The sequence below is a fragment of the Panicum virgatum genome, chromosome 8K (genome assembly GCF_016808335.1).
Source record: "Panicum virgatum strain AP13 chromosome 8K, P.virgatum_v5, whole genome shotgun sequence".
NCBI classification, from domain to species: Eukaryota; Viridiplantae; Streptophyta; class Magnoliopsida; order Poales; family Poaceae; genus Panicum; species Panicum virgatum.
In genome coordinates, this window is record NC_053143.1 from 20,358,208 (window position 1) to 20,377,417 (window position 19,210).

General features: G+C 41.9%; 1 protein-coding gene and 2 long non-coding RNA genes across 3 annotated transcripts; 2 read left to right on the forward strand and 1 right to left on the reverse strand.

The window, feature by feature from the left end:
* The first annotated feature begins 3,845 nt into the window (after positions 1 to 3,845).
* Positions 3,846 to 5,325, forward strand: LOC120644172. The gene is made up of 5 exons (XR_005663473.1): positions 3,846 to 4,219; positions 4,286 to 4,378; positions 4,459 to 4,557; positions 4,637 to 4,948; positions 5,111 to 5,325. It is a non-coding gene; the product is annotated as an uncharacterized LOC120644172 (long non-coding RNA).
* A 113-nt stretch (positions 5,326 to 5,438) lies between these two features.
* On the forward strand, positions 5,439 to 6,382 carry LOC120644174. Its single transcript, XR_005663476.1, has 3 exons — positions 5,439 to 5,647; positions 5,732 to 5,774; positions 6,010 to 6,382. It is a non-coding gene; the product is annotated as an uncharacterized LOC120644174 (long non-coding RNA).
* Positions 6,383 to 6,555: 173 nt separating this feature from the next.
* On the reverse strand, positions 6,556 to 18,787 carry LOC120644170 (putative disease resistance protein RGA1). Its single transcript, XM_039920744.1, has 6 exons — positions 18,556 to 18,787; positions 17,944 to 18,324; positions 16,580 to 17,424; positions 16,122 to 16,125; positions 10,464 to 10,793; positions 6,556 to 9,697 (listed from the first exon to the last, which is right to left on the reverse strand). The coding sequence occupies exons 2-6, from the start codon at positions 18,229 to 18,231 to the stop codon at positions 9,023 to 9,025; spliced, it is 2,142 nt and encodes a 713-aa protein (XP_039776678.1). The 5' UTR covers positions 18,232 to 18,324; positions 18,556 to 18,787; the 3' UTR covers positions 6,556 to 9,022.
* Between the last annotated feature and the right edge of the window lie 423 nt (positions 18,788 to 19,210).

The window sequence follows — 19,210 nt, forward strand, 5'->3', positions numbered from 1 at the left end:
TGTGTGTCACACTACCTCCTACCATATTATTATCTTACCCCTGTTTATGTAGGAGAATATTCAATCTAGATAGAGTTCACCAACTAATCTATATATCTTCTCACTCACCGCCTTCCTTCCCTACGGAAATATAAATGACACATCGGTATACTCTCAGGTAAAATGCTACAGCGGTATTCCGTGTGCTTGCGGATTTATTCGTGGTTCATGAAATACTGCCACCCCAAATTGGCGTCTGCGGGCGTCATCGCTGGTGACATTGGTAGGCGCCAACACCAGGTAAGTCACCACATCCCAACTATCCTTTCAACAGACATGCTAGAAATAAATAATAAAAATAAATAGTATAAAAATAACAAAAACCAAAATAATAATAATAATAAAATAAATATATATTTCCCATGTTTGAATAAAAATATAAGTGGAAATCCATGTAAGCTCTTGCTTTGGAAATTATGAATAGTTGCTCTGTTCATGCCCCCCGTATGTGCCTTGTTTACAGTTTTTTAGTCTCCTAATACATGAGCTAGTTGGCACATTTTAGTTCCATTGAAATATGGTTGTGTGGAGGCATGAGTTTAATTTCTGAAGTCTAAGTTGTTGTGGGATTCAAGATAGCCCAAATCGGATTTAAAACTACTTGCTCTAGTAGGGAACCTCTCGGAGTACTTTTGAAAATTAAAATCTTAGTGAAGGTTTCCCACATGGTTATAATGACCCATCCAGAGTCTTTCATGTTACATAAACCAAAATGAGCTATCTTATGTTATCATGAGCTTTGCCAAACGGTGTGTCCGCCTAGGAAATGGAACTTGCCATCTACCGATCTTCCTCTTTCACGTACCCATTGTTTGCTAGCCTCAAAATGTCTGGTCTGTCAATCACCCACTCCGAGTATTGGCATCCACTTTCGCCAGACATAATTCCCCCGTAAATGAAAACCCAAAATCTCCACAGTGTACCCAGTCATGCCACAAAAGGTCTTCCCATCACAAACTCCAAAGAATTCATATCATATCAGCAAGAGAGGGTGGGGAATATCTTCTCTAAAAAAATGATGGTGAAAATGAGAGAAGACGAAGTCCCACTCTCCTAAAAGAGTTGCAAAATATGGAGTTCAAATAAAAAGACCAAATTCCTTCCAAGTGTGAGTCCATCTCCTTCCTTTCCCTAGACATTCCTCCATAAGATCAGAATTTGGATAAGTTCCAATCCTTCGTGGATCACCATTCGGCTCGGCAATACAGGTAACCAAGATATGCAACACTTTTCCCTACCCATGAACTCCACATATTAGCCTTAGAGGTAGGAAAAAGAGGGTCAAAACTCTGACCCTGTGTGAGGATCATACACCTTGAGTGACTCGAGAGTACCATTGGGGAACCTGAACCTCTTTTGAAAAATCATGTAAAAACTCCGAGCTAGGAACCTGAATAGGCAGCAGAAAACATTCCGAAGAAGGTTGTTTAGTCCTTCAACTGCTCAAGACTGAGGGATGAAAAACAAATACGCCCCATCCTCCAGAACCTTAGGTATGAGCCAACTTACTCATAGTACATACGAGACTAGTAATATGTTGTGCACAAGGTACCTGCAGGCTGTGAACATTGATGCAACTCCTGATCCACCGAGCCCCAGTTTAAGTTTTGCTCGAGGACGAGCAAAAGTTTAAGTTTGGGGGGGGGGGTGTTGACGGCTATTATTTTACAATCTGACCGTCAACTTCTCGGAAAAAAATTAAGCTTTACACAATGTTCCATTCATATTCTATTTAATTCTAATAAGTTCCATAAGTTTTGGATGAGTTGTGATTTAAGGTGAACATGTATGAAAAGAGGAAGAAAATGGGCACAAACCTAGGCCGACCAGCCTCTCCTAGTCCGGCTGGCCTAGTCCCCCTGAAGACTGTGCTTCGTCTTCGATACAGGGGCAATGTGACACACTCACAATGCCTCTGAGTCATGGATTGGATGTCGGTTCAATCGAATGGACCGAAAGGCTTGCACAAGGATCAAAGGACCCACAACTCAGTGAGAACTCGTGTCCAAGTCAATGATCCAACACCTAGGGGAGGCCGGCAGGCCCCACCTTGCAGCCACCTAGTCGAGTCGAGCTTGCTCGGGATTCCAGAGTCGTCGGAAGTCTGGTATAGCTCTTGTATCTTTCTTTTGACTTTATTAATATAAGTTATCTTCTCTACTTTTCTGAGTCAGCTTTACTTTCTGCATTCCTTTATCTTCTCGAGTCTGAGTGTTCAGCGCGAGCGCGGAAGTTGTATCCTTTAGCTTAGGCTAAGTTATCTGTATCCTTTAGCTTAGGCTAAGTTATCTTCCTAGTTTTCGAGATCTTATCTTACGGGTTCTCTAGGTTGAGGGGGATTTCTCTCGAAGGCCTCGAGAGAAATCCTAACACTGATCGCGGGCGTGGTGTCCGAATTCGGTGTTAGCTAGAAAGTGTGTTCCACCCCACCGAACCATTGTGGTAGGCAGCAGGTGGTGATAGCCCTGTCCGTCCCTTGTAGTCCACCACGTTCGGGTGCTTTCATAGTAGTAGTGCGGGTTGCCGTTGGACTGCCCTCTCATCCCTTTCTGAAGTTCTTCCTCTTCCAGCCGCCGAAGTAAGCTCTACTATCCTGAAGATTAGTTAGGTAGTTAGTCTGATCTAGAGAGACTTTCTCGATAGTTCAGAAGTGTATCAGGTGTCTTATCTCGCTTGTTGTTCACCCAGATGCTACCACTCTAAGGAGTTGAGTCTCTGTGTGTCATTCTGTCATTGATTGGCCATTTATCCTATCCTTATATCTGGCTTACCCCCGTCTAGTTAGTCGGTTAATTAAGCTAGTACGGTTATCATTCGATTCATGATACTCTTTATCATATTGCTTCCCTGAGGAAAAAATACGATACCCTAGAATACTCCAAGGTGATGTGCTACAGCGGTGATTCTGTGCGCTTGCGGAATTTATATTCTATTAGGCATAAGAAATACCAACAGTAGCTCACCCCCCCCCCCGACCGCCCCTGAAAATGGCACCCATTTTTAGGGGCTGCTAGGGGGGTGAGCCACCCCTGAAAATGTCATTTTTAGGGGCAGCACATTTGCTACAGTACCCACGTCCCATTTGTAGGAACATGTGACTTTTTAGTCTGCCCCTAAAAAAATTCGAGGTGTTGCTACGAATCATTTTTGTAGTAGTGATGGTCAGCCTATTGGAGATTGTTGGTATTTCTTAATTAACTCTTACAGAGAAGTCTGCAAGCGCACAGAAATACCGTTGTAGCACTTCACTCGGGAGTATTCAGGGTATCGTATTTTCCACGAGGAACGAAGGTGTAATGGTCTTTGAGCCAGTTCACCCAGGAGAATGAGAGATAGGATAGCCTAGGCAGCATGGTTTATCTAAGAGAAAGGATCAAGGCAGGTTACGCTCTGCTGCTATTCGTTTACTTCGGGCACCGGTCTGACCTTGGTCTGCCTAGGACCTCCGACTACTAGCTGTATGCTGAACCCAGGCCGGGGGGGCCTATACTGACCACACAGACTGCCTCCGTAGCGGACGGACAGGGCTGTCACCACCTGCCGTCTACCCCACAATGCCAGCTGAGCTCGAGAAAAACAAAGGTAATCTAGGGCATAGACACCATGTCTAATCCTTCGATTACTACTCTAGCGGTGATCAGGGTTTACCCGTCTTTATCAGGGGCCCTCTACTAGAGCATCCGTCACAAGAACAGACGATGAACCCGCAAATGAATAACAATAGAGAATAACTTTATGAAGAACATAATCAAAAGATAAACTCAGGTACTTACTAAAGCGATTCATACCTTTCGAGGTACAAGCCGGAGAAGGATGCCGACAAACCCGGCATTCCTCCCCACTTCTCCTCACACAATCCCTATCCTAGTCTACATCTTTTCCCCACCAAGGTGCCCTACACATGCTATCTCTAGTGCAATTTGTTTTTTCTATATATATTATTACTCCAGAATTGATTGCTTACTTTTCCTTGTCAAATTAGGAAGTCTATGATATCGATGATGCTGTGTTCAATTTGTTTTCTGTGCACTGCTGGAATGAAATGGAAGGAATTCAAATCCACCGTAAAGCAGCAGTTTTTTATGAGAAAATTTTAGAATTGAGAGCAAAACACAGTGATAGAGTCAACGATGATGATTGGAAGTTCCTCTCAAACTATTGGAGGTCACCTGAATCTGAAGTAAGTAGCTGGTATTAATTACTTGTGTTCAACAAACTTTGTATAATTTAACAATGTCTATCATAGGCTCGCACGGAAATCTCGAAGTCTATTCGTTCAAAGTTAGGGACACACCATATAGCAGGCAGTAAGAGCTTTGCTCGTTCAGTCCATGAATTGGTATTGAAACTATATCTATCACTCTTTTGGTACATTACAATTTCATATTTTCAGTCTTGAAAGTTAAAATTTTTTTGTAGGCTGGTGTTCTAGGGCGCCCTCCATGAAGAGATGAACTATATATAAAGACCCATACAAGGAAAAATGGAGTGCCATCAACAAACACAGAACCAATTATTGTAAGTGTGCTTATGAAAATAACTTGCAGTTTGTAGGAATATCTTTTTGTGTGTAACCATACATATTCCATTTGTGCAGAATAAGCTTAAATCCATTGTTGAAGCTCGTCCAGAATTGAAGCAGAAAACAATTCAACAAGATGATGCATATGCTGCTGCTTGTGGAGAAAAGGAGCCAAGAGGACGTGTTCGTGTTTTGGGCCTCGGACCAACTCCCCAAGATGTTGGTACCCCGGGGTTGAAGTCTTAGAAACCCACAAGGCTTCAAATGGAAGTTCTAGCCTATAAAAAGGCTGAACGTGAGAATGCAGCGCTACAACAACGCATTGCAGAAATGGAGGAAGATATGGAAATAATGTTACAACATGGTTCTAATTCAAGGCATCATGTGGTAAATTACTTCAACAACCTTGAGTTACTTAGAATCATAGTAAAATATAATTCATTGATGAATAATCTAATAGACATGTAAGCTCGTATTAGTAGCAAAAAATAATTTTTACAAGCTCATAGCTCCTACTTGCACTATCTCTTACTCATCTCATCTTTATAGAGCCCAAGGTCTAAAGAACATGTCGATGAGGCATGTCATAATGCTCAAAATCAAGATGGAGCTTCTAATCACTCTGGTGAGGATGATTACTTGACTGTGAGAAGGCGTGTTGTGGCCCCAACAACAGCCCATCATGATTAAATGAGCTTTGGAGGTGCAACCCCAATAGTGCAGCCGCGTCGGCACATCCCTGTAGCCCCATCTTCACATGATGAACTTGTAATCTTCTCATCCATGCTATAATTTTTTTTACTTTCATTTATTTGTGGCTCTATCTCATAAATGCATTATTTTCTTTAGGTTGGAAAGGATGTAATATTATATGCCTTGCTGCGATCTGATGTAGCAGTGGCTAAGGAAACAATTATTTCAACTGATCCAAAGAGCACGCTAGGAGATGTGCCTCTTGGAAATCAGTATTGTGAAGTGGTTTTGAATGTTGTGCTGAAAAGGAATACAGTTTTGCCTCGTCCTTATGGTTTTGTGGAGACCATGGCTGATGCACATAGGATGTCAATTGCATGGCCATACAAAAGAGTACTATACTTATCCTTGCTACATTTTTTTCATGTGTGATGAGAGTGACTGTAGCCACTAATTAATTGTTTATATTTCTGACAGTTGAAGGTAACCAAAGGATCACAATCTACCCAAGGTACAACAGGTATTTTTTGAATTTTTGCTTTCAGCAAACAGCCCACTCTTCTACTAGTACTATTTGATCTCATTTTAGTTCCAGCTTTGGGCATGTTAGAATTTGTGGTAGTCCATACAGAAAGTAAAATTGTATGAATTGCACACTAATTAGCCAATTTTCCTAAGAGTAGGCAAGTCGGCTAGCTGTAGCAACATCTAGCAGTTTTGTAGATTAATTTTTACTCTTCCTTTTGTTTCTGTAGTTAACTTTCAGCACACTTTTAACTTGTTCAGATGGGAGGTCTTAGAGGTGGCATGATGGTTGATCATGTAAGCAACAAGCAGATCAACGCTCATGGACACTTATTTTGGGTAGTGCTTATGGGCACTTTTATTTTGGGTAGTGCTTATTTGGAATATCTAGGCTGGCTTCTGGCTTCTCTTATTTTGTAAATGTTGGCATGTGGCTGCTGCTTGTACCGTGGTCTGTGACAATCCCAATATATGATCTAGCTAGCTTGACTTGAGCACTGTGACATCACCAATGATGTCTATGATCGAAGCTTTGGCAACCAATTATGTATTGTTTCATATATGTTGGATTCATATGAAGACTATGAGCTCTAGTTTAGTCAATACTATGTTTGATATCTGTTGGATTCAAATGAAAAACATGATCTATATATCTTCACCCAAGTGTGCTTGATATGTATTGTTTCAAAAGATTATTGATGTTGTATGGTCAATGAGGGATTAATTATATTATTTTTTATGGATGCATAGAGTTGGACTGTTGGTTGGTAAAGAAATTTAGCTACTCACTTTCAAATTTGCTCCAGAATACAATTTCTCTGAAAGTTTCACATGGGAAAACCATGAAAACAGAGAAAACAAAATTCAGCTATTTGCTTTACAGGATTTGTGTCTCCGAATGTTTTGCTGTTGGATGCACGAGTGTTTCAAACTTTCAATAGCAGACATCAAATATTTTGTTAATATGAATTAAGAAACAAGGAGGAGGTGAGCTTCAGTCAGTGATCCTTTTTTTAACAGTCTGTGGGCAGAGTGCAGACATGGAAATTATCCATGCTACACTCTAGAAGAAAAAGTGTCCAAATTACTAGAGTTGGACGTTGGTTACTGTCTCCTACCAAGCTATCTTCCGCTTGATTCAATCTTCCCAGCTTCTAGTCGATCTCAGGTAGCTAGAGCTGTTTCTCCAATACCTGACATGTAGAGAGTGCTGCTTTATGCCGGCAACGGTGTCGACGACCATTTTCTTTGTTTGCAATCTTACCAAAAATGGATACATGTGCACAGATATGGCAAACTGGCAATGGGAAGCTCATTCTTCGTGGCTAGAAACTAGAAACAATTCCACGCTCATCACAATCACAGACTTACTCGGCCTGCTGCTGAGGGGATGTAGCAGGATGACGCAGCAGATTTGATCCGAACTAAAAGCAGCAAGGTGATGAAATATGCACGGGACTAAGATATGTGGGCACTAGAGATTGTTTAGGTGCTCTATATTGGAGGAAAAATGTTTAGGTGTTCTATCTTAGGAAGTTTCCTTATGTTCTCAGGGAAGGACTTGATGGCTCTGCAATCTATGATTTCAAGTCTCCTGAGAGAGGTAAGATTCCCCAAACATTCTGGCAGTGATTGAATCTTTCTGCAATCATTCAATGATAGTGAATGGAGTGAGCTGAGGTATTGTATGTTCATTTGCAAATTGCTCAGCTTTGGACAATCTGAGATGAGCAGTTCTTCTAGGGAGGTGAGCTCACCCAACCATTCCGGCGTTGATATCATGTCTTTGCAACTAAACAACAACAGTGCACGTAGGGAAGTGAGTTGCTTCATGATCTTCAGTGGTGCTTGCAGCTCTGGGTACCCACGTATATCCAATTCCCGGAGAGTGGTGACCTCACCCAACCATTGTGGTAGTTCTGGTTGACCATTGTCTACCAGGTGTAGTGACTGGAGGGTGGAGAAACCTCGTCTGATCTCTTGTGAAATGCATGTCAGATTGCTACAACTCTCAATTCTTAAACTAGTGAGAGCAGGGAGGTAATGCAGCAACCTCCACTGATGCAGAGGCACGTTGCTATTTCTCACGGTAACATCTCTTAGTCCTGGATAGGAGGACGCACATGTTTGTGTCCCCTCATCCCATAGTGCTAGCACATTATCACAATTCACTATCTCCCATTGCTTGGCACTAGGTGGGCATGGTTTCAACTTCAATTTTGGGCAATCATAGAGTGTCAACCGTTGAAGGTTCGGAGACATCACTACCTGCACACTGTGTTCTTTGTCAGAATACATTGTGTTCCACACTTCCAAACACTCCATACATCTCAGTTCAAATTTCCACAGCTGAGGAAATGCACCTGCACCTCCGTAGAAGCCCTCCTCAATTTTTGTGATACTCTCCATTCCCCCAATAAGTAGTTCTCTTAGACTTCGTAATTGACCAAATGGTGGTAGACTGTTGCACTTTGGCAAACCCCACATCCTTATTTCAACAAGGTTTGGGAGGTGCTGAGAAATGGACATCATCCAGGCTGGAAAGCTGATACTATTGTAATAACCTTGCAGCTCAAGATGCCTCAAAGTTATTGGTGGTAATAGCTTTCCTAACACGTTCATGTCCTCAAAAGACCTCTCATCATTTCTATTCCACTCAAGCTCCAGTTTTTCAATTCGTTGATTTCTCATCTGCTCTATACTGAGAGCCAATTGTGCAAATGTCATGCCCTCAAGTCTACTTATTTTCAGCCTTTTGTTAGGTTTGACATGCCGAAGCATATGGTGACTTGTAGAATCACCACCAGTTTGGACAACAAGGTTTGACAACCGGCCAAAGAAGTTTGGTTGACTGAGGGTGGACATATCCAGATTATAGCAGCCCTCTACCTTGAGAAGCAACAAGCAATCCATTTGAACCATACCATCTGGAAGCCTCTCTAGATTGTTACATGCCGAGAGGTCTAGGGTACGTAGCTTCCTAAGGCTGCTAATAGTTTCAGGTAGACTCACTATATTCTGATTGTGGGACAACTTCAGATGCTCTAGATTTGTGAGTGAGCTGACATGGTCAATGAAACTGGCCATTTCAATTGTTGATAGGCTAGGAACTATAGAATTCATGCTTGATAAACCTAGATAACGTAGGTCAGTGAGATTGCTCATGGCTTTTTGCAACCCTGACAACATCTTTCCCAAAAATGTTCCAGATAAATTCAAATACTGTAGTTTGGCAAGGCCACCCTAGTCTTCCACTTTACCTTTGACACAATGGCACTTTGATAAGACCAGATATGCCAACTCTTCTAATCCCATAAACAATTCTGGTACAATGTCAAGACTTAGGCAGTTGTTTAAGTCCAAATGAACCAATTCTTTGAGATTCACAAATGATTCTGGAAGTTTCTGTATTTTCAAACAAGACGACAAGTCAATGTGCATAAGACATTTCATTTCACCAATTGACTCTGGTAGTGCTGTTATTAGAGATCCTCCAAGGTTGAGGTAGTTTAATTTGAGGAGCTCTGTGATACACATGGGAATCACATCATCTTGAATTCTCTGAGCATTAAGATATCTCAACTGCTTCAGTTCACCAATAGAATTGGGCAACTTTGGAATGTAGCATTCACTTAAATCTAAGACGCGCAGGTATTTAGCTGACAAAAATGCAGCACTGCGAAGTCCAATTCTATCATAACCTAGAAAACGCAGTGCCCTTATCTTTTCAGGAGATGCCACATATAGTTTTAGTGGACGGCTGGAATCTATGAGCAATGCATAGCGGCAACTGTTTCTCCAAGTGCATCCCATTTTGCTAGTGTCTAGAACACCATCTGCCATTATTGACCTTGCGAGATCATGCACCAAATCATGCACGTTGAATAATGTAACATTGTCACGGTGCAGTCCAATAGGCTGTAACAAAAGAAGTTTCTGGTTTAGATTTTCCATTTCCATTTATGTTATTCTTTGACATAGTTATGAAAGTCAATTTCATGACTCATTTTCACAATGCATGTCATGAACAGAAAATAAAGATTTTGCTCATAGTTTTGAGCGCAACCTTACAGTAGCATTATATTGAGGTCTCATAATGTGAACACAACAGTTAGTTGGGAGTGTATTCTTCAGCCCCATAACAGAAAAATCGAGTTATCTAAGCATCATGTAACTTAGTTGATTCCACAGCAATGTGAAACCACCAAGTCATGCTAAATCTTACCAGTGAAATGATATCGTTCACACACAATCATTTCTCAGATGAAATCATTGTGTGTTATCGACGTCCTCTATTACATTTAAATGTTCTTCATGTCATATGGAACATCACTATCTAAGTGCATTTGTAATACAACATCACATACTGCCGATGCCAGTGAGTTAACACCTTCGTTTATGAATTTGCTATGACATAGATGCAATAGAAAAAAATTGATGGCAGAATAAAATGTACTTTTCTAAAATATGACATTCTAGTTGAATATTGGGCCAATATGCACTTCGTGGAAACACAATAAGACACATCGGACTGTGCGAACAATTTCCCTTAAAGAAGAGATTGTGGGGATGGTTACATATTCCTTGGGCATGAAGTAAAGCAGTGACTAAATGTTAAGTGTAGTAGTAAAATTGATTGAACAGAAAATAAACGGTTGGGCTGAAGGGGTATTTAGTAACTTACAGAAGATGACTTTGAATGTTGCAGGAATGACATTCCCAAAAGCTGTTTAGCATACTTCCCACCAAGCTGTCTAGTTGAGAATATGCTAGACGGTGCAATAAAACCATGAGCAATCCATTGGTAAATTAGATCATTTTTGTCTAACTTATAACCTTTTGGGAAGAATGCACAATAGGCAAAACATAACTTCAGGGATGGTGGCATACTCCTGTAGCTTAATAGTAAGCATGCAAGCACATTATGGTGTGCCAAAGATTCTTGTTCTGAAGTAGATGCATTCCAGATATCACTGTTTCTCACTGACTCCCATTCACCAAAAGTAAGAGGTTTCTGTTGGAATTGATCTCCACCAATTGGCCCAACGGCCAACTGGTCCCTTGACCTCGCGCCCTGATCGGGGGCCCAGCCCAACACGAGGCTGGTGGGCCCCCGTCGCGCAGCCTATAAAGAGGAGATGGGGATTGACGACTCGAGATATGAGGTTCACCACAGCCGTCATTGCCCCATTGTCTAAACCCTACCCGATCCAGAGGGAGGGCTGCAGCGACGGGAAGCTCACCGACGCCAGGATGTTCCCGCCACTCTACTGCAGGAAACGCCGTCGCCGCGCCTCGACGCTTCTCCACCGGCGACGTCGCAGCGCCCGGGACATCCCTGCACCGCCCGTCGCCGCCCTAGAGCGGATCTCCATCACCGAACCACAGATGGCCGGCTCCAGTTCAATCCGCGGCAGCGAGGGTCCATCCTTTTAATCTCTCTGTTCTCTTTGTTCATATACTAGATCTAGGACCTCTTGTTGTAACTCATGTGAAAGGTAAAAGAATCCCATCCGATATGTGCACTGCGTGATTCTAAATTCTAACATTGGTATCAGTCGCCTACACCAGTGTAGATTGAGATGGGGAAAGAAGGATTCGGTAACGAATCGGAAGAAATACGATGCAAATCGAACGCAGAAAATGCAAATCGATCTTGAATCGAAAAGGAAAAGCAAAACCCTAACCCTAGAGGAAAAGGGGCCGCCGGGCTTACCTGGTCCGCGCGCCACCGCCGCCACCGTTGTGCGGCTCAGACCCGCGCCACCGCTCGACGGGGTCGTGGCACACAGACCGGAGCCGCCACTTACCCCGGGACGCTGGAGGCGCGTGCGCGGGCTTGAAAGCAAGGCGTCGTCAACCGCCTACTCGACGGCGGCGCGCTCACCCTACGGCGAGTGCGCACACCGGCGAGGAAGCCGCGGCGGCGCTGCCACTTTGTCCTTCCCCGACCACCCATGGCCGCCATTGCCGCTCGCTCGGCTCGCGGCGCTCAAAGAGAAAAAGGGGAAAAGGGAAAGCACAGGGCTGCGGAGAGAGGGGGGGTGTGCGCCGCCGACTCGCCGGCGCCGCCGCTGCCTCCTCCGGCCGCCCAGTGGCCGCCACCGCCGCCGCCGCGGTGTGCAGAGAGAAGGGGAGGAAAGCCAAATGAAACTAGGGTTTTCGGGGGGAGCTCACCGGTGCTGCCAGGTTTTGATCCGCCGAAAACGGCGGACGGCCGTTGGATCTGATCCGGCGGCCAGGGATCGCCGCCGCTCTAATGGGCTGGATTTTGGCCCAGGTGGGGCTCTTGCGCGGGCCATTTTTCCGGCCCAGGCCCAGGTTACTGCCTGGCCGCGGGGGGAGGGGCGCGATGAACGGGCCGCGGGCCTACTCGGCCGCATTTCGGCCCACACAGTATCGATTTTTTACCGTTTTCTATTTTTCCAGAAGCATTTTCAATAGTATTTCGAATGAATTTGTTTATAGTTTGATCTCTATTCAATTTTGCACCATCGTGTACATTGTTTAGAGATAAAGGGCCACAGTAATGCTTCTGAAAATAGAATTCCTACATGTTTCCGCTGCAAAGTTTATATTGTTGCTCTCTAATTTAATTAGAACCAACGGGACAATTAAATTTTAAGAGCATGATTAAAGAGTTTAATTTGAGTACGTTTTGTACTATTTTATCTCTATTCAATTTTGAACCAACGAGATAAATTGTTTAGAGAGAAAAAGAGTACAAAGTACAATTAAAGAGTACAAAGTGTTGTATCTGTAAAGAAAAGGTTTTCCGCTGCTACAATGATGTTATCTTTCAATTAAGTCGGAACCAACGAGAAGATTTAATTGAAATAATAGTATAAAAACTCTTAAATGAGTTTTTCCCTATGGGTTAAAGACACATTTATAGTTTAAAGACTCAGAAAAGCTTATGGTGTCTTAAGTTAAAGTTAAATTCTGGCATCATTTCGCCATTTAATGTCTCAAAGTTGAGCATTGGTTTGTCTTCTTAATAGTAGCCATAAAGAAAGCTCTCAAAGAAGAGATTTTTAAAGTTAATTATAGTATTGTTATTTTCTGACCAACGTTGATGATAACAATATTATAATTTTATGAGTCATAGCTTAAAGTTTAAAGTCATTTGTAAATGTTGCATTAAAGTGACTTTTTTTGAGAGAATACATAAAGAACTGCTGTTAAAGTAAAGAAATGTATTTTCTTGTTTCCGCTGCAATAAAGTTAATCATCCTCTAATTAAATTCGAACCATTGGAAGAATTTAATTTTGAGGAACAGATACATGGTTTTAAAGTTTATTGAGTTTCCCATACATTAATTCCGTTTCTGCCCAACGGTGATACAGAATTAATGTAAAAGATTATTCTATTTCTGCCCAACGGTGATATAGAATAGAACTTAAAGTATTGATTATTGACTTTTCAGACAAAGAGTTCTATGTTGTCCTTGAAGGACGAAAGATAATGAACTGGGTACTTGTGACTCAGAAAGAAAGAAGGTCATTACATAAGAGAATATATTCTCTGTAAAGAACGGCTTGACAGGAAAAGTATTCAGGATATTTATCTAAGAAGAGTAGATAAAGCAATAAGAGTTCATTTTGAGAAATGTCTCTTATGTACTCTCTATCAAGAAGAATTCATTTTGAGTTCAGTCAAAGTTGTGATAAGTCAATACATGTTTAATTTGACCAACGTCGGATTAAGCATGTGTGTCATGAAATATTCAGATTTATTTCTGAATTTGATATGAACCGATCCTGACATTTTTTATTGGAAAAGTATGAAATATGAAATAACCCGCATGACGGGATAAAGTTGGCTTAGTGCTAATCCTGCATGGCGGGAGAAAGTTGTGATGACTCATGTACTAGTTTATCCCATACTGGGAGAAAAGTTTGTAGTAGCTTTGCTATTCTAGAATTGATCGGGCACTTCTATTGTGTCACAGCGATTAAGCACTCAATGAGTTTAAAAGAATGGAAAGTTACATGCGAACCTCGAGATAAGAAAGATATGCAAGCATGACTTGCTAAAGTACTTGTAATAAAGGACTCTGTTGAGTTCGTGAAATGAAATGAGGAAAAAGTACTACCATATCGAATAAAGGACTCTATTGAGTTCTCAAAGCAAAATGAATAAAAGGTACTCACGTACAAATTAAGAAATTACTTTGTTCTGCATGACGTAATCATGTGGATGAAGTAATAAAGTTTCCTCATTCACAAAAGTTGTGAATAGTTTTCGAAATTGTGGCAGAAAAGTTCAAGTCACATTTCGAGGGGGAGAAATATGAGACAGTTTAGAAACATACTCCCCTGTAATATGCATTGAAAGCAAGAGATGATCTATTAAAGGATGAATGTGACCGTCAAGGGGGTACAACGGTCACTATGCTGATACCCCTATGTAAAGAAATAGCTAAATTTCAGCATTTTTTGCTGGACTGCCCTCAAAGATAGTAAGATGGTGCTTACGAGCACATATAAAGTTTACGGGGCATAGATAGAACCCAAACCAAAAGATTTATTGATATGCCATCTTTACAAAAGATGGCAAAATCTGGGGGAGCATGGTATGTAGATACCTTAGACTTGATGAGAAGTGGGAATGCGTGTCCACTTCGATGATTCAAGAACAACAAGTTTCTCGTACGTGCTGATGTTGTATACAACACATGTTGTTAGCTCTCAAAGAAAATGAATAAAGTAAAGAAGAATCTTGTTATGCAGGATCTCATTAGTCCATAGCCATTTGGCAAAAGGAGCAACAACATTCCTATACAAATTAAAGAAAATCAAATGGAGGTCGATTCCACCTCATTTGAAGAAGTCATAAGAATTCCGTGGGTTAAGTCCATATAAAGAAAAAAAAAAGGATGTGATTCCTGAAAGAATCATCACAGTAGGTTATAATGGACCTACAAAATGTCAATGTGACTCCAGAGGGAATGTTGAAAGATATAAAGCAAAATTTGTGACAAAAGTTTTAGTCAAAGAGAAGAAAGAACATATGGGATACCACAATAGTAAATTCATTTATGGATTGAAGAAAGCCACGAGACGGTGGTATCTAAAGTTTAAATAAAACAGTATAAAATTTTGGGTTTAAAGAGATTGAGGAGGACAATAGTTTTAAGCAAAGTAAAAGAATGGGAAATCTGATTTCCTCATCTTAAATGAAGATAACATCCTACTTTCTAGTGGTGGTGTTAAAATATTATTATGGGTAAAGAATTCTTGTCCTCAAATTTTTGATCTCGGTGATGAGTTTTCATTCTACGAATTGAAACTCATCGAGATAAAAGGAAGGGGTATTATGATTACAACAAAGGCATACTTGGAAAAGATTCTAAAGAAATGAAGTATGCATATGAATAAACTCATGCCTGTTCCTAATGTCAAGGGTAATAGTTTTGGGAACCTTAGTGTTCCAGGAACCAATGTGAAATGGAAATAGTTCCAAATGCTTCAGCTGCTGGAAGCTTTATAGGCGCGCAAGTAAAGAACTTACCCTGACATATTTTGTTTATCCGGGTTATTTTGGCAAAAGTTCAATCCATATATAGATCACTGGAATAAAATTAAGAATGTCGGCCTCATGCTAAGTTGGAAAGATCAAGTACTCTCAAAAGATTGTGAGTACAAAAGTAGAACATGTGAAATGTGTAGCGAAATCCACAATTGTCGCTAACTTTCACACTTGGAGGTTTTGTGTGGAAAAGCTCCAAAATGAAACAATTATCATCAATGTGATGCAAAGACATGGTATAGCATGATACGAGGCCGAGGGACAGGCAAAATGGTTAAGGGAACCTGAACCCGGAGTTTGATAATGGTTGACAACAGCGATAATCATTTAAGTAGTTTGCTCCTATGACAACGAGTCAAGTGTGGTGCCAAACACATTGACACAAAGTTATACGTTGTAAAGGAGAAAGTCCGGAATTATGTTGAAATGCATTGAGTAAAAGAATGACAGACATGTGTTTGTGGATCCACTTATTAAAGGCTTGCCGCCCAGTGTGTACAGAGAACACACAGTCGACATGGGTTTATGGTATAGCCTATATTTTCCGGACAATAAAGGGCCCCAAAGTTAAGTATCTATTTCAGAACAGAGATATGTATTGTAGCTGTTGAATCTATCGGCAACCGACCGTGATGATGAAACTGCTCTATACATTAATTTGTGATGAAATATGAAAAGAAGTAAAAGATATGAAGATGAAAGTATAAGAGGAGATCAAGGGGGAGAATGTTGGAATTGATCTCCACCAATTGGCCCAACGGCCAACTGGTCCCTTGACCTCGCGCCCTGATCGGGGGCCCAGCCCAACACGAGGCTGGTGGGCCCCCGTCGCGCAGCCTATAAAGAGGAGATGGGGATTGACGACTCGAGATATGAGGTTCACCACAGCCGTCATTGCCCCATTGTCTAAACCCTACCCGATCCAGAGGGAGGGCTGCAGCGACGGGAAGCTCACCGACGCCAGGATGTTCCCGCCACTCTACTGCAGGAAACGCCGTCGCCGCGCCTCGACGCTTCTCCACCGGCGACGTCGCAGCGCCCGGGACATCCCTGCACCGCCCGTCGCCGCCCTAGAGCGGATCTCCATCACCGAACCACAGATGGCCGGCTCCAGTTCAATCCGCGGCAGCGAGGGTCCATCCTTTTAATCTCTCTGTTCTCTTTGTTCATATACTAGATCTAGGACCTCTTGTTGTAACTCATGTGAAAGGTAAAAGAATCCCATCCGATATGTGCACTGCGTGATTCTAAATTCTAACAGTTTCAACATGTATCCAAGTGCTTGAGCGGCTAAAGCAACACCTCCACACTTCATTGCAATGTCCCTCCCAACCTGCTCCAGATGTTCTTTATCATCTCTAGCTTCAAAGTCACTTTTTCGTTTTATTATAGCCCAGCAAGTTTCATCTGACAAAGGTAGTAGTTTGTATGGTTGAACGGTGCAAATTTTCCTAGCAATGTGTTCATCGCGTGTGGTTACTATTACAACCACCTTGCCACCCTTTATGACCGGTAGCATAGTTTTCAATTCATTCAACTGAGAATCATTTTCCTCCCACACATCATCCAAAACAATCATAATCTTCTTGTTATAATTAGGATCAGTTAGCAGCTGATTAGGATCAGTTAGCAGCTGTCCAAGGTGGTTGCGTATCATCTGCCTTTCAGTCAGATTGCTCTCTTCTTTTGATAGTTGGGATATAATAGAGTTGCCTATTTTATTCACATTAAGCATCTGGGACACGTAGATCCAAACCTTTGAGTGATCTTTGAAATAGGTGTCATTGAAAACTAATTTTGCCAATGCTGTCTTGCCAATGCCTCCAATGCCATATATAGGAAGGATAGTAATATCTTGTGCTATGCCCTCAGAGAGGCAAGACAGTATTTTTCTTTTCTCTTCAGTCCTCCCTACTACGAGTGTTTGATCTTCCATATAGGAGTCTGTTTCCCGTTCATCAGGAACTGGTTGCACATTAGATTTACTGTCTGTCTTGAAACTGAACTGCTGGTGTTGATCCTTTATATTCTCCACTTCCTGCCTCATCTTCTTCATCTTATTAGCAATCAAAATCTTTGAACCAACTGCAAGATACGGCATCCTAGCTGCAATCTACACGAGAATCCAATTTATCTGTCAGCACGTCCAAAAATGAGTATTTTCTTGTTCGAATTCATGGACTTAGCTGATAAATGACATCTACCCTCCTAGGCCCACATATCACTATGTCCAAAGAAAAAGGTGTGCCGTTCTGGATTGTTGATTGCATCATGTTTAATTTATTGAAGCATATAGTGGTACGTAGTATTACATTAGTGCAGCAGGTATACCAATGGATAACATATGAAATGTATGTGCATCATGTATACGACCGGCCGGATAACATAGCATTGCTTTAGTGCAGCAGGTTTATTGTGATAGTTACAGACACTCTGCAGGTACCTATCCTTAGCCCAAAACGTACTGAAATAAGATTTTTCAGTTCTCACATCTCACTCACCATTGCTGGTAGTACATTGAGATAGTTTTGGTGGTAACTCCAATGTAGAAATGTTTCAGCGGTATACAGTCAGTTACAAACATTCTAAAATAGCAGTCAGAATGAAACATAGTGAAATACAGCATACACACCTTCCATCCAGGCGGTTCTGCAGTAGTTTCAAACTCGCCAAGAATGTCAGAGATGCCATACATAGCGTCCGTAAGGCGCTTCAGCCATAGCCTTACTGCCGCATCCTGGATTGACCGCCTCTCAGCATCCTGGAGCACTGCTTCCATCGAATCCAGAGTCATCTTCATCTTCCTTAAGTCATCACTGAAGTCCCACTGCAGCTTTAACTGGCCACCGATGATGGAACCAATCTGCTGCGTAACTACCTTGAGCATGGCGTAGGCGAGCATGCCCCCGACTTCGGCCATGGCTGCCTGCTCTTCCTCTCGTGCTAGCGTTTCTCCAGTTTGCGGAGGGCGTGTGGATCGGAACCAGTATGAATGCTCTGGTGGCGCCTGGAACTAAATGAACAAATCCCAGTTTGGATCTGAGAAATTAAGGAAAAAGAATGGAAAACGGGGAAAGTATAGAATTGAGTAATTTCATCGATTGCAAATAATTGAGTAATAACAGATCGAGATCCAACACCCAAGCAAAGAGCGGACAAATTAAAAGGACATGCAGATCAGGGGAAGCAACATCTGACGTTGCCCGAGTCTACGGTGAGGCGTCGTTGGTGGCGAGTTCCTCACCTTCTGGCTGGCACACGCTCCGGCTGATCAAACCTCCGGTCTTTCTCCAATCTAATCCCTCCCGCGGACGCCGGCCACCATTAGCACCGCCGCTGAGTTTTACTGGAATAAGCTACTGCCCAACAGCAATCCTGTTCTGCAGGGGAGTTGGGATCCTCGGGATAACTATTTATTAGGCTGCCTAACGATTACAGCAAGGTAGCCGGATTGTTGGCTGCAAGAATGTTCGCAGTCTTCTGGTAGCCGCCCATACAGTAGTTAGTCTTTTTACTATTAATATATTAATATATAGTCTATTTAGAGCAAGTACAACAATGCAGACAGCTACTATTTTTTTATCACAAACAGACACCTGAACAGACAACTTGTATAATGTGTTGTCTATTTAGCTGTCTACAGAATAATTAATTCATCCTTTAACACGCAAACTCATGATGATCTAGTACATATTTAATCTTTGTAGCCATTTTGTTACATACAAGAGACAACACATAATACATTCAAATAATTCGAGCTCTACTGTTAGAGGCCAAATTTGAGGATGTGCTTGAAAGGAAAAATATAGCCAAATGTCACGTCTACAACTTTTATGTTGAGCGTTTTTGATGTTTACATGTGAAATTTGGAGATCCAAGGGCTGCAAGTTTCGGGTTTA

Excerpts from the sequence above, each read along its gene's own strand:
- LOC120644170 (XM_039920744.1), bottom strand. The coding sequence starts at position 18,231 with ATGGCCGAAGTCGGGGGCATGCTCGCCTACGCCATGCTCAAGGTAGTT. Across the intron at positions 17,425-17,943 it reads CAGAACCGCCTGGATGGAAG|ATTGCAGCTAGGATGCCGTA; the intron begins GTGTGTATGCTG and ends ATTCTCGTGTAG. Across the intron at positions 9,698-10,463 it reads AACATTCAAAGTCATCTTCT|CCTATTGGACTGCACCGTGA; the intron begins GTAAGTTACTAA and ends CTTTTGTTACAG.